Source organism: Pituophis catenifer, unplaced genomic scaffold, assembly GCF_029215685.1.
Source record: "Pituophis catenifer annectens isolate HBS135680 unplaced genomic scaffold, rPitCat1.0.hap2 SCAF_6, whole genome shotgun sequence".
NCBI lineage: Eukaryota > Metazoa > Chordata > Lepidosauria > Squamata > Colubridae > Pituophis > Pituophis catenifer.
In genome coordinates this window covers 33,654,914-33,668,224 of record NW_027256886.1, presented here as the reverse complement: position 1 = coordinate 33,668,224, position 13,311 = coordinate 33,654,914, and the positions used below count along the sequence as shown (strand labels likewise).

Below are 13,311 nucleotides of genomic sequence, written 5' to 3'. Positions count from 1 at the left end.
GACTCCAATACTTTCAAGTTTTAGTACCATGAAATCAGATGAAATTAAAATGGCTTTATTTATTGACTTTATTAAAGGAACAGCATCTGTCATGAATCTTGATTGTTTATGTAGAATGGGGAAATCCAGTTTTAAATGCAATCTCTAGAAATGTTCACATTGTTGTATGCAAATTTTGCATTTAGTTGGATTTCTTCCAAATTATTATCTCCAACAGGTCTCTCACACACATACATGCATGAACACATACACACACACACACACACACACACACACACTTCTGTCCACAGAAAATAAACCGATTATTGGGAGCTAAAACTGATGGCAGAAAAAGTCCTAGTGGTCCATTGAGTCTGACTTTTGAGAGTTTTGTTTGTTTGTCTGGGTTCACTTTCTTTTTAATATTTTAACTGTTTGTTTTTTATTCTATTTTTAAATTTTTTGTCAAGATGATAAACATGTATTTATCCCAAGCATGTTTAAACTTAGTAACTGATGACTTGATCCACTATCTCTACTGGAAGTTGTTTCCAAACTTCCCCAGTCTTTCTGTGAAATAATACTTTCTAACATTAGTTCTGAACTTTTCTCTTATCAGATTGAGGTTTGATTTAAGTTTGATTTTCACTTAATACAGGTAGTCCTCAACTTACAACAGTTTGTTTAGTGACTGTTCGAAGTTATAACAGTACTGAAAAATGTGATTTAAGAGCATTTTTCACTCATGATCATTGCAGTATTTCCATGGTCATGAGATCAAAATTCAGATGCTTGACAATTCAGTTGCTGTGTCCTGGGGTTATATAATAAACTTTTGTAAACTTCTGACAAGCAATGTTTATGGGGAAGTCAAATTCATTTGACAACCATATTACTAACTTAACAACTGCAGTGATTCACTTGTGGTAAGAAAGGTTGTAAAATGGGGCAAAACTTATTTAACAACTGTCTTGCTTATCAACAGAAATTTTGGGCGCAATTTACCATATTTTTCAGAGTATAAGATGCACCTTTTTCCCTCTTAAAAGAGGCTGAAAATTTGGGTGCGTCTTATACTCCGAATGTAGCTTTTTTGAAGGTTTTTTTCAGCCCTAATGAGGCACTAGTGATCAACCTTCCCAGCTTTGCCTGCTCCCTTGACTCTCCGTTGTGCTTTAACGAGGCACTAGCGAGTGAAGTGATCTCCAGGCTTTGCTCCGACTCTCGGCTGTTCTTTAGAAGCCTTTTTTCAGCCCTAACTATGTGCTAGTCGAGTGAAGCAATCTTCCCCCGTGCTTTGCCTGCTTTTCTCATTGCTGCTTCCTCTCAGCTGTGCCTTAGAAGCTGTTTTTTATCTCCAAGCAGGGAATTAAAAAAACCAGCAAACCAATGTGCTGAAGCTGACCAAACTAAGGACGCTAGCCAGATGAAAACCTGGTAGGCAGATTTTTTTCCCCCTATTTTCCTCCCCAAAAACTAAGCTGCGTCTTATACACCGGTGCATTTTATACTCCGCAAAATATGGTTAAGTAGTAAGTTAAGATTACTTGTATTAATTTTTTTTCCTTCTAGAACCTTATTCACACCCTTAATATATTTGAAGGTTTCAATAATGTTTCTCCTTTCTCTTCTATCTTCCAGGCTGTACATATTCTCTTCGTCAAATGTCTGCTAATATGTTTTATTCCTCATACTTTGCAGCTTTTTTTGTTGCTCGTCTCTGGTCTCACTCAATCTTATCAAAAGATAAGTAAGCAGCATGAACACTTTAAAGGGCTACACCAAATTTTCTTTAATTTATTTCATTCAATCTTTTCCATATATATATTGTGTTGTTTAATGTAAGAAATAACAGAGTCTGGCAACAAGTATTTCACACTTTGTCCTTTGTGCAAGGCACACCTTATGCTCGTTGCACTGATTTCATTTAGAACCCACTCTTTTACTAAATGGATGTTATGCTGGTAGTTATTTAAAAACTCTAAGTTAGTGATGTCCTGGGAAGGATCATGGCCAGCACGACTAATACAGACCAATCCAAACCTTTCCACTATTTCTATAATATGTTCTGTTTTCCAGAGGTTAGGTGTTTGAAATGTCTTCAAAACATCAGCTCCGCAGAGAAGTTTTAGCTCTGGAACAACTGCAAGAATGATGAGAGTATATTGTGAGAAATATTATTTTTATTGTCTGTTTTCTTTGATGACACACAGTTTTTGCTTAAGAATAAATATTAAAACTCTTACCAATCTTTCTACTCTCCAAAAAGCAGATGGCTACAAAGACCTTCTTAATTTTGCCTATTTCAAGTTTCAAGTGAGAATTTTATACCTCCAAACCTCTTTTCCTCACATAAAATGTGCATTCTCAATGGATCTTCATCAGTGCTGGTCAAATAATATACATGAAGAACAATCTAATGACATTTCCCATTTTATTTATTGGACACAATTTTACATATCTACAGAATTACTTAGTAGCTGAATAGCTACTTTAATTAGTAGAGGTAATTTAATTAGAGGGTATTCACTAATGAAGCAGGTGCATATCATTACATTGACACTCTGCCTTCTCCAAGTAGGCCTTAGATGCATATCAGTAGGTCATTTCACATATAATCAAGGACATAAAGTTAGGAAAAGGTACTAAAGTGCATTGCTTTTCCTACATCCAACTTTCCACATACCCATCCCAAGTTAAGGTTTAGGAGCAGCAACCAAATCTTAGTTGTATTACACCTTGTATTCTAATGTTTGCCTTTTTTAAAATAGTAGCTTAAATTATCCTTTTCATGAATTCTTTACAGTCAATACCGTAACTTATTCTGCTCATTGTATCTTCCATCTCAGGTACTTTAACCTTTATATGCTCTTCCTTTCACTTTCTAATATTTCCTCAACTTCCTTAACACTAATCTGTTACTAATTAGAAAGGTGTTTCTGTGAGGTTGTTCTCTGACTCCTTTTTCTAATGGTTCTTTAGTACCCTGATGGCTCTCATACTTGAATTGAGCTATCCAAACATCTAGGCAATTTCTATCCCTTCTCATAAAATGTTGGTGCCTTTATTCCTCACAGCTGCATTAATGTGCTTTCTTTATATCTTTCAGTTGGGAGGAAAATATGCTGATATAAAATGTACTGCTCCTACAGGAGTACCTTGACCAGGCCTTAGCAATATGGCAGTGCTGCTGCTTTCACATAGTTTATTGTGTGTGAGGAGAGGATGGTTCAAGGCAGCAAGGAGGAGGGTTCAAGGTGGCTCCCTGCTGTTCCATCCCCACCTGGCATTTTTTACTTTTAGGAAAACCAACCAACCGACAGGCAAAGACTGGCCTCCGGGCTCTTCCTTTCCCTTCTTTCTCTGTTCTTCTTGTATTGTAACAGCCAATCAGCTATTTATCTTTTATTTTTGACAGATCAGTTTTTCGTTCCTGCCTGCCTGCCTGCCATTGGTATACTAGAATTTCCCTTTCTTTTATTGCCATTGGAATATTGATCTTTCAGTCTCCCAGAAACCTGAGAGCTTGTTATTTCTGTGATAAAAATAGTCTATTTTTTGAAAACTGCTGCACTAAAGAGCCCACTAAACCATTGCTTTTTCATCCCAGCATTAGTGTTGAACTTTGGTGTCGCTAGCTTGTCTTGACTTGAAAGCCTGGCTTTCTTAACTTTGTTTTCCAGAACTGTCCTGATCTGTTTCCACGTTTTCCAGAACTATCTGAAAACATATTTTCAGGGTCACTGATACCCATAGGAATGACAAGCTATCCTTCTTTTAGCAACTCTATCCAGACCTGTCTCTGGATACATAATATCCACAACTTTAACAGTCAGATAAGTCACCATGCAGTCTACACACTTTTCATAAAGCAATTGATCAGTGTTTGTAATTATTAAATTGCCCAGAAGCAAAAATTATTCACTTTCTGTGAAATATCATCAGTATGGTGGTATTTGGGTTCATCATCCAAGGATGGGATCGCTCCTATGGAAAAATTCTTATATCAAAATGTCATTCTTTCCTGCAACGCTTTTCTTTAGCACCAATGCACCTATCATCTGAGAATGGACTCACATCCTATACAATCTTGTCTACATACATTTGTTTTTCCAGCTTAGCTACCAAGGTTTCAAGGGGATTAGCTTCTTACTTGACAGCCAAGAGCAAACATCACTGAATACAGCGAGGAGCCTTGGTGGCGCAGCAGATTAAAGCACTGTTAAGTAATACAAGCTGCCTGCAATTACTGCAAGTTCAAATATCACCAGGCTCAAGGTTGACTCAGCCTTCCATCCTTTCGAGGTAGGTAAAATGAGGACCCGGTTTGTGGGGGCAATAAGCTGACTTTATATAAAAAAGAACACTGCTTGGGGGGGGCCCAAAAGCCCTACTAAGCAGGTATATACAAAAGTATGAAGGCTATTGCTTAACGCATTGTAAGCCGCCCTGAGTCTCCGGAAAAGGGCGGCATATAAATCGAACCAAATAAATAAATAAATAAATAAATAAATAAATAAATAAATAAATAAATAAATAAATACAAATCCAGTTTATATGTAATAAAGGCAGGGAGTAATATATTTCACCCTTTTTGCTTGATACAGTTCAGTAAATTGTAAAACAGCCGCTGCTGTACTGGCTTTGTATTTCTCAACAAGTTAGCATATGCTTTGTTTTATTCTTTAGAAATTGTCGTAAATGTTTGTTGTTTTGCTACTCTTTTACAATTTGGAATTTGCAGTCCTAGCTTCTTCACACAGATATTAAATTCATTTTGATGCTCACTTCTGGAGGCAATGAATCAGTATATTCACCCTCTTCCTGTTTGCCCTCCTTACTAAAGTAATGAAAAGTTCTGGTTTTCCTTTACTTCTCCAATTTCTTTTTGTTTTGTTATAAGAATATAAGAAGGGCTTTGCTGGATCAGACCCTTGGCCCCATCTAATTCTACATTCAGGTTTCAAAGTGGCCAAAGAAGTCCACTAGTCCCCCAGCAGATGGCATTCAGGGGCCATTAGGCAATCAAGGCTAATAGACATTGATCCCATGACTTTCATGAACTGATCTAACCCTTTTTTGAGGCCACCAAACTAGTAGACAGCACCAGATATCTTGGTAGTAAATTTCAAATTTTAATTACATGTTGTTTCACAAGGGTATTTCCTTTTGTCTGTCCCAATTATTCCAGGATCCAATTTCATTGGTTTTAGTTTGGGAAGAGGAAAATAGCTTTTCCTTATCTACTTTATTTGCATTATGCATAATTCTGTATGCCTTAATCATGTTCCCTCTCATTTTGTCAAATGTTGCAACCTTTCCTCATAGGGAAGCTGCTTCTTCATCATTTTAGCTGCCCTCCTCTGAACATTCTATAGCTCTACTATACCATTTTTGAGTTGTAGCAACTAGAGCTGTATCCAATATGCCAAATGTATATGAAATACTGATTTATATAAGGACATTATGATATTGACATTTCTTTTTTTTTTTCACAGTGGATGCCCAAAGCCCAAAAATATTTGGTGAGGGGCTATTAAAGTAGTTAACTTTTTATTTTACTGCTATATCTGCTATACCATTTTATCTGTAGAATGGGATAAAGGTGATTTATATAAAACGAATATTGAGTTAAGCTCCTGTTTTCTGGAAAATTATTGCTTAAAATTTTTTGTCTTGCAATAGGTCATTGGTCCACCTAAGCCATAATGCATCATGGCTTCTCTAGAAACCCTTTTCTAATATTCATTGGTTACAACCTTATATATGGAAATGCCAGAATCTAATCCTTCTGAATTCTAAACTTAATTGCATGCAGGATGTTTTCACATAACAATATGATTAGAAAGGCTCCTTGGAAATTGCATTCTATATTAGCCTAAGGTACCCACCAGCTATAGATTTTAATTTCAATTGCAATGAGTTCATTGGGACTAAACATATTAGTTGGATTTGGTTTATATTTTGAAAATGAACAGACATCAAATGTATTAATATTATCTCTTTTTTAAAAAAGAAGAAAAAATCCAAAACCAGCAAGAGGAGATTAGGAGGCATCATAGGCATAAATCAGGATATGTACTAAAGTCTGTATGGCAGATTTTTTCCTGAATAAACAAAACAAAGAACTTTGAGAGATGACATGAAATGAAGTGATGGAGAAAATATGTATTTCCTGACAGTCACAGAATAAAACGTGTGAGAAAAATAGGTATATCTTTTTTTTTTTAAATCAAATATTGATATGTAGCCAAAACTGAACAACTACATGGCTTTTCAAAGAAGGCTGACAAAAGAATCAACTTCAATAGAAAGAAAAGTGAGTATATAATATCCTTCGATTTTTGAGAGCTACTGTTAAATAACAATCTTGCACTTTCACAACTGATAATAGCTTTTGCTGAAGTCAAGTGCCTATAATAATACTCCAGCTCTTGAGCCTTTGTTTTTGTACACTTTTGACTGGCGTTATCAGAATCAATACTGATAGTGCAAAAGTTATTATAACACCCCCTAAGACATTTCCAGAGGACTAGCCAGGTTAGACAATGGAGATATTACCAACAGCACAAAAGAAAGATAGATTTAACATCCAACAAAATCTTTCTAAAAGGTAGAGCTCTTAGACAACCAAGGAAAAAACACATAAATTATTTGGCTGAGTTGAAATTAAAATAGGTATTCCATCCTAAAGAAATAACTGTGCATATAATGCTAAATTAGTGGCCCTAAACAGAAATGCGAAGAACTACAATAGTAATTTGAAGAAAAAGAGGCGTAAAACAATAAGAATCCTTAAAAATGCCTGGGTAGGTTTTTTCTTTTTGAAGGCAAACTGCAAATAACTGAAATCTTGTCAAGCTAAATTAAACTAAGAATGTAGAAATAATATTTTCTCAATAGGCTTAGAAATTTGAAGACTGTGTCATATCTAGAAAGGGAAATTTTATAACACCCCAATTCCAACTTTTCCAGTTAGCAAAATGCATTGCTGGGTAGAGCTGTGCATAATCAGATCAGTGCTGAAAGATTCCACTGATATTTTTAAAACTGGTTGTGACATGTTTGATACCTATCAATTACTTTACCTGTACCTACAATCTCCAGCTTTTAAAGCAGAGCTACTGAATGTAAACTACTGAATTGGTAAAAGTAAGCATAGACAAATCATATAGACATTTTAAACAAGTTAGGTTTCTCCTACATTTTGAGGTTCGGCTCCTGTTACTTTTTATTGTCCTTTATTTAATCCTGTAGAACAGCATCATTCTCTTTTACTGAATAGGTTTACTGAATAGGTTTCAGATACTGAAAGATGGAGAGTTTTCCTTAGCCCGATGAATTCAGACCTTCAAGTTTTTTTCAGAAGGAATCAGGTTATTCCCAGAACCTTAACATAAGCTATCTTTTTTTCAAGAAAAATTAAAGAATATCTGAAGTTACACTTTATACTTTGTTCAAAAACTGTCAAAAGATCCATTCTCTGCCTTTGAAGGCATTCTAGGACAGACATTGTGTGTCTTGAACATTAGCTTTAATTTGTCACTATCTTGATTTTATTATTCTTTGACAGGTCTCTTACATTGTATTTTCTGTCTCTAGTGCAAAATATAACTTGGTTATTACAATATTTGTTTAGCCTTCAAATTTTGATGCAGTTATAACCTTCTAATTATCGTGCTTAACCTTCAAGTACGATTATAGATTCTTTATCTCCTTTCATTGGTTTTCTATTGTGAACCATGAAGTAGAAGAAAAAGATGACTGTACATTCTATGACCTACAACACAATTATATTAAACAAACCTGTAACTGATGATCTGATTGATGGGTCAGCTGCTTCTTCTTTGGACCAAGTATTATCTCTACACAGTTTTTTGATATTGTGTGATTTAAGTAGCTCTTTGAAATGATGCCTGTACAAAATAAAGGTGTCGGTATAAGGTAAATCTCTCAGGGATACTTTTTGTGATTATCTTCTATTGGCACTTTCTAAAATTCAATCGGCTTGTTGCCAACTTCAGGTCAGAGTTTAATGACAGGTTGAAGAATTTGCCAGATTAATTTTGTGCATTGCAAGATGTGTGCGAACAGTACTTCAAACTCTTCTTCAATTGGAATGTCTATTGGCCATTTGTTATTTATATAATCTCCTAAGTGATAGATGATAAAGAATAGCATTTTGTTGCATCACTTAACAAAATAAATGAAATAATTTTCATATATTACTTAAAAAGCTGCAATGAAATCACCTAAAACAATTAAATAATTGTTAATAAATGCTTATAATTTAAACCAAGTGCCAAATATCTGTCAGCTCAGGTTAAACTTTGTGGGGAATATTGACACTGTACCCAAAAAGTGCAAGAGAGTTTCCCAAATTCTAAGAGTTGCCTTAAATGCCCGGCTTCCCAAAATGCAATGACTAAAAAATGATATTTCTATTCCCATTAATTCTGGGAAGAATGAGGATCTGGAGTGCAATAAGAAAACTATTTGTCCCTTTAATGCTTTCAACATTTTGTAACATTACTATGTTTTAATTTATTTAATTCCTAACCCAACTTTCTACCCTAATCATTAATCACATTTTTTTTTTACAAAAAATAGAGTATTATAAGGAGCATGTTAAAATTAACAGTACTTTAGATACTAAATTACGTTAATAATTAAAAACCTGCAAAAAGAGATGCAGCTGTTTCTTACTTTTTAAAAACATATAGAGAGAAGGGAAAACAAATATATGAGGGACTATATTGCACAGTCTGGGAGCTAAATCTTCCACTGAAGACTTTCCAATTGATTTTCCTTAAAATGGAAATAACGAATTACTTGTTAATGGAAGTCCTTTGAGTGATTATCTGTGAATATACAAAGATGGATGATGCATCTGAACAGAGCCCATTTATAATATTCTAGAGTTTACAAAATTCTTGGTAGGAGCTTCTGCTCTCTCATTCTTACCATAAATGACTAATTGCAACTGACATTAAACATCTTTAATTTCTTCTGAGCCTGATTCAGAATAATCAAGAGGAAGACTGAAGTCACACAAAACCGAAAGAGGGCGGATTCTCAAATAACTGCTCCTGTTCCAATCATGGTCTTGGTGACTAGCTAGTTTATTACCTGGAAGAGTATCTAGTAGTCCTAAGGTGACAAAGAAAGGTCTGGTTTTCCAAATATTGCATTTCATTGAGAATAGAATCCAGCCAATGATCATACCAATCCTCTTTCCTTGCCTTATTTCCCCCTCAACAACCACGCTGTGGGCTGAATTGGGATGAGAGTGTGTGATTGGCCCAAGGTCACTCAGTCAGTTTTTAATTCCATGAAGAAAGGCTGCAGATGTTATTGTCATAGACATAGAATGAGTGCAACATTGAGGAATTTGAATGAATTTGAAATCGTATAATCCATGATACTAAACATTTGCTAGGCACAGTTTAGAATTAGAACATGAATGTAAAATTTAATCAATATCAATATGTAAAAGATTGAATAGTGGGAATTTCAATCAAAAATAATATTAAATTCAATATTAAATTCCCTTTGAATATTACACCCACAATTGGTATAAGATGTTTTATCACTGATATATTATTACTCTTTGCTTTTGCTCCTCTATTCACATTTAATACATATGGCAAAACATGTTTTGAATACTTTGCATAGCCCTATTACTTAATATTAGTCTAACTAATTTTATATCATGAATGGATGAGAAATCTAGTACTACCTGTTCAGAGAAAATACTACGCAATTTGAGATTTTAAGAATGTAAAACTTCCTCTCTGGAATAATGGCTAATTAATTTGGGAAAATATGCTTTGATATCTTGAATAACTTCATATTTAAAATGTAAAGTTATGTACAATTTAATCTTATTTAGAAATCACTTTTGTTATTTCATGGGATTGCACTGCACTTCAAAATTGAGTTCTATACGCATTATTTACTATATTCTCTTAGTGTATTTTGTAGTGTTTAATTTAATTTTTTTAAAATTGATTTTAATTTTGTTAATCAGTGATTTTTATTGTTCAGTTGAGATATTTTTTGGACAGAAATATGGTATGAAATGACTAATACTACTCTATGTTGTAAATGGAATACTAGAATACTTGTATTTAATCTTTATATACTGCCCAGAATCACTTGTGTTAGACTTGCAGCCATATCAATCATATCAGCAAGTTAAATGGTACATTTGATGTGCTGGTTACATGCGATTTTCTGGAAATCCAACCATATTATACTGCTTACATTGTTTTTTCCCTTGTCTTATGATATTCTCTACATTTCTTTAAATGTGCCAAAATTGCAGATATCTATTTATCTGAAAAATGAGCCAAATAAGTCCTGAAATAGAAAGTGCTGTAAGGCCTTTCAGTTCAGGAACTTGGTAATTGCTGTCTACACAAGAACTATATAGCATATTAAGGGCTAAATGAAAGGGATTGTTAGATCTGCAAGTCCAGCAGTGGAGGAACTAATAGGAATGGAACAGATGGAAATCAAGCAGGTCGGAACTTTTCAAAGGCCTTGGCCATGTTTTAAGCAACTTTCCTTGTGCTGATAGCAGTATGACAGACGGCAGTGGATTTCCTGCATGAAAATCAAGCAGTTTTTCCCAAGCAAACATATGTTATGGTAGTAGGAAAAAAATAACAAGGATTGCAAGCCAAGTAACTAGGAAAATTCTTGTTATCAGAGTATAAGTTATATATAATTGACCTACATAGTTTATTATAGAAATTTAAAATGAAAAATTCTGAGAATATACAGAATCCTGCATTTTCAGTAATCAAATGAATTCCAAAACAATGTTCTATTTTGGGACCTAGATATGATAACACAGTACTATACCTAGGCTTTTTTATGTGTCAAGGGAAATGTTCTTATAATCAGCCCTGAAAAGAATTAAGAATTTTTTTAAAAAGGAAAAGTAAATGTCTGAGAGGAGGAGGAGGAAGGTATTGTTAAAAGTTATTAGTCTACCTTATTCTTATCTTCTATATATATGAAAGGACTCTACTTACAACTGTTTTAATCTAAGCAAAAAAAAAAAAAAAAAAAAAAAAGGTTGCTACCTTCCTTGCTTGTGGATTATATCTTTTACTAAAATATTTGATTAAATTCTACTATCAATATTATTACCTTAGTACTATGAGAGTTTCAGTCCACTGACTTTGCTCACTCTCCCAAGGATCCACCCTGATCCAGTCGGATGTTTCAACTGCAAGCCGAACCATTGCGACTCGATGCTTTGCTGCTACCAATCCTTGCTTCCCATAGTTGTCACTAACTGGTGAAATTATACCTTCTATCACATGGTACTTACCTAGATAGAGAAAAAAAATATAAACAATGTTATACCTTTTCTTGCAATAGTGATAAATGATGGACTGAGAAATTCTTCACTGTGTGAACAATAAAAATGATTGTTCCTTCTTTTATGCAATTAAACTATTGAAAGCTCTATTATTGAAGCATTAGTGGTAAGTTATCTATTTAAAATATTTATAGCCACACATCTTATACTGAATTCTGGGCAGCTCCCAAGCAACAGTTATAACAGCATCATTGTAATATATATTGCAATAGGTCATTGGTCCACAGACAGACGGACAGATAGATGTGTGTGTGTGTGTGTGTGAGAGAGAGAGAGAGAGACAAATAGTAAAAATCTGGCACCTTAATAAACTTTAACCACAGTCCACCACAAAAACACTCTTATCCAACAAGTGTTTAGGGGAAAAGCCAGGTCTTAAGTGATCTTTGGAAAGCTCTCGAAAGTGATCTTTGGTAGGGGCCTGCCAAACCTTAGGAAGAAGGGTGTTCCATTGGGCATGGGCTGCCATGGAAACGGCATGATCCTCAGTTCCCCAAATAAGGCAATATTTAAGGGACGAGACTAGGAGCATACCCACCCTATCTAATCAGTTAGGACAGGAAGATATCTTTAGGGAGAAGGATCCTGCAGATAACCTGGCCCTGTGACTTTACTAAACAGAAGAGCAGATAATCATAAAGGACTCTGCAAATGCAAACATTTTTCATTTATAATGTATATAGGATTAGAATAATTGAAGATTGGGTTAATGATTAATGTACCAGAACTATATGTACTAGAACTTTAAGAACAGCTTCAACATAACCTAGCTAATGTATGCTTTTATCTGATAACGATTTGCTTTTTGGAATAATGCATTCTAGTTAAAATCTTGTACTTCTAAAGTAACAGTGCCATGTGTTTTAAAATGTTTTCTGCAAATCTTCATAACAGTGTTAGCCAGTGAAAAAAGTAATTATCACAGATTTTAGACCATGTGTGAATAGCTGCAGGTGACTAATTTAATTAATATCATGTGCTGCCATCTCTCTATATGAGTGACAATGTTAATTAAAAGGTAAAGTCAAGAATCTCCAAGAATGTTCTGAAATATAATTAATTAATGTCTACTTCAAGGCAGATGATAAAGTTCATAATTTAGATGAATAAAAGTCACTGTGGTGTTTAATAACACTTTTTTCTTATAAATTATAAGCAAAATATAGAGAAAAACAAAAGTCCCTGAAATACTATTCTTGTTTCCCCCAATTGAGCTGAAGTTACATTTTAAGTTAGATAAATCTAAGGCATAAAATCAATATTAGACTTAAACCCACTTTTTTCCCATGACTTAAAACAGCAGATCCTCCTACCAATGTTTCTACAATGTGATATTGTAGAGATGTGAGAGTGATTTCCCCAAACTTATTATAGAGTTATTTGTAGAATACCATACATTTGTAGAAAGAACAATGCCTCTTTGAATCATTAAAGTATCTGCAGCTTTTGAGATGTTCACATATCAACTTGGAAAGCTGTTCTTGTCTGTCTCACTTTGCTTCTCCTTTGCTTTTTGTTCCACTTGTCACATTTAACACACATGGCAAAACATGTTTGGATTGCTTTGCATAGTCCTATTACTTAACATTAGTCTATCCAACTTGGTACAATGAATGGATGAGAAATCTACCACCCCCCATTAAGAAAAATATTTTTCAGAGAAAATACTATGCAACTTGAGGCAAACCTATTACTGAATTTATTTACTTATATATTTATATACTATCTTTCCATCAAGTAATTGAAGTTATACTTTGTTTTAAAATAAAGTAATCTTCATTTAATGACCCACTCATTCAGTGACCATTGGGTCATTGAACAAGTAATAATTATGACTGAATCTTGTATATGTACATACAAATTCAATGGGTAAACTGGCAAGAAGTTGGAAGTCACATGAGGTCCTTGCTTAATGACTCATTTGATGTTCACTTAAT

At 34.2% G+C, this 13,311-nt stretch overlaps 1 protein-coding gene across 3 annotated transcripts in view; it reads right to left on the bottom strand.

The window, feature by feature from the left end:
- Positions 1 to 798: 798 nt before the first annotated feature.
- Positions 799 to 13,311, bottom strand: part of NMNAT3 (nicotinamide nucleotide adenylyltransferase 3) — a 39,414-nt gene continuing 26,901 nt past the window's right edge. For all 3 annotated transcript variants that reach the window (XM_070945039.1, XM_070945040.1, XM_070945038.1), the window contains 3 exons: positions 11,140 to 11,323; positions 7,786 to 7,895; positions 799 to 2,122 (listed from right to left, as the gene is read on the bottom strand). In XM_070945039.1, the coding sequence (XP_070801140.1) occupies positions 1,782 to 2,122; positions 7,786 to 7,895; positions 11,140 to 11,323 (635 nt within the window). In that variant the 3' untranslated portion in view covers positions 799 to 1,781. The remainder of the gene's footprint in view (positions 2,123 to 7,785; positions 7,896 to 11,139; positions 11,324 to 13,311) is intronic.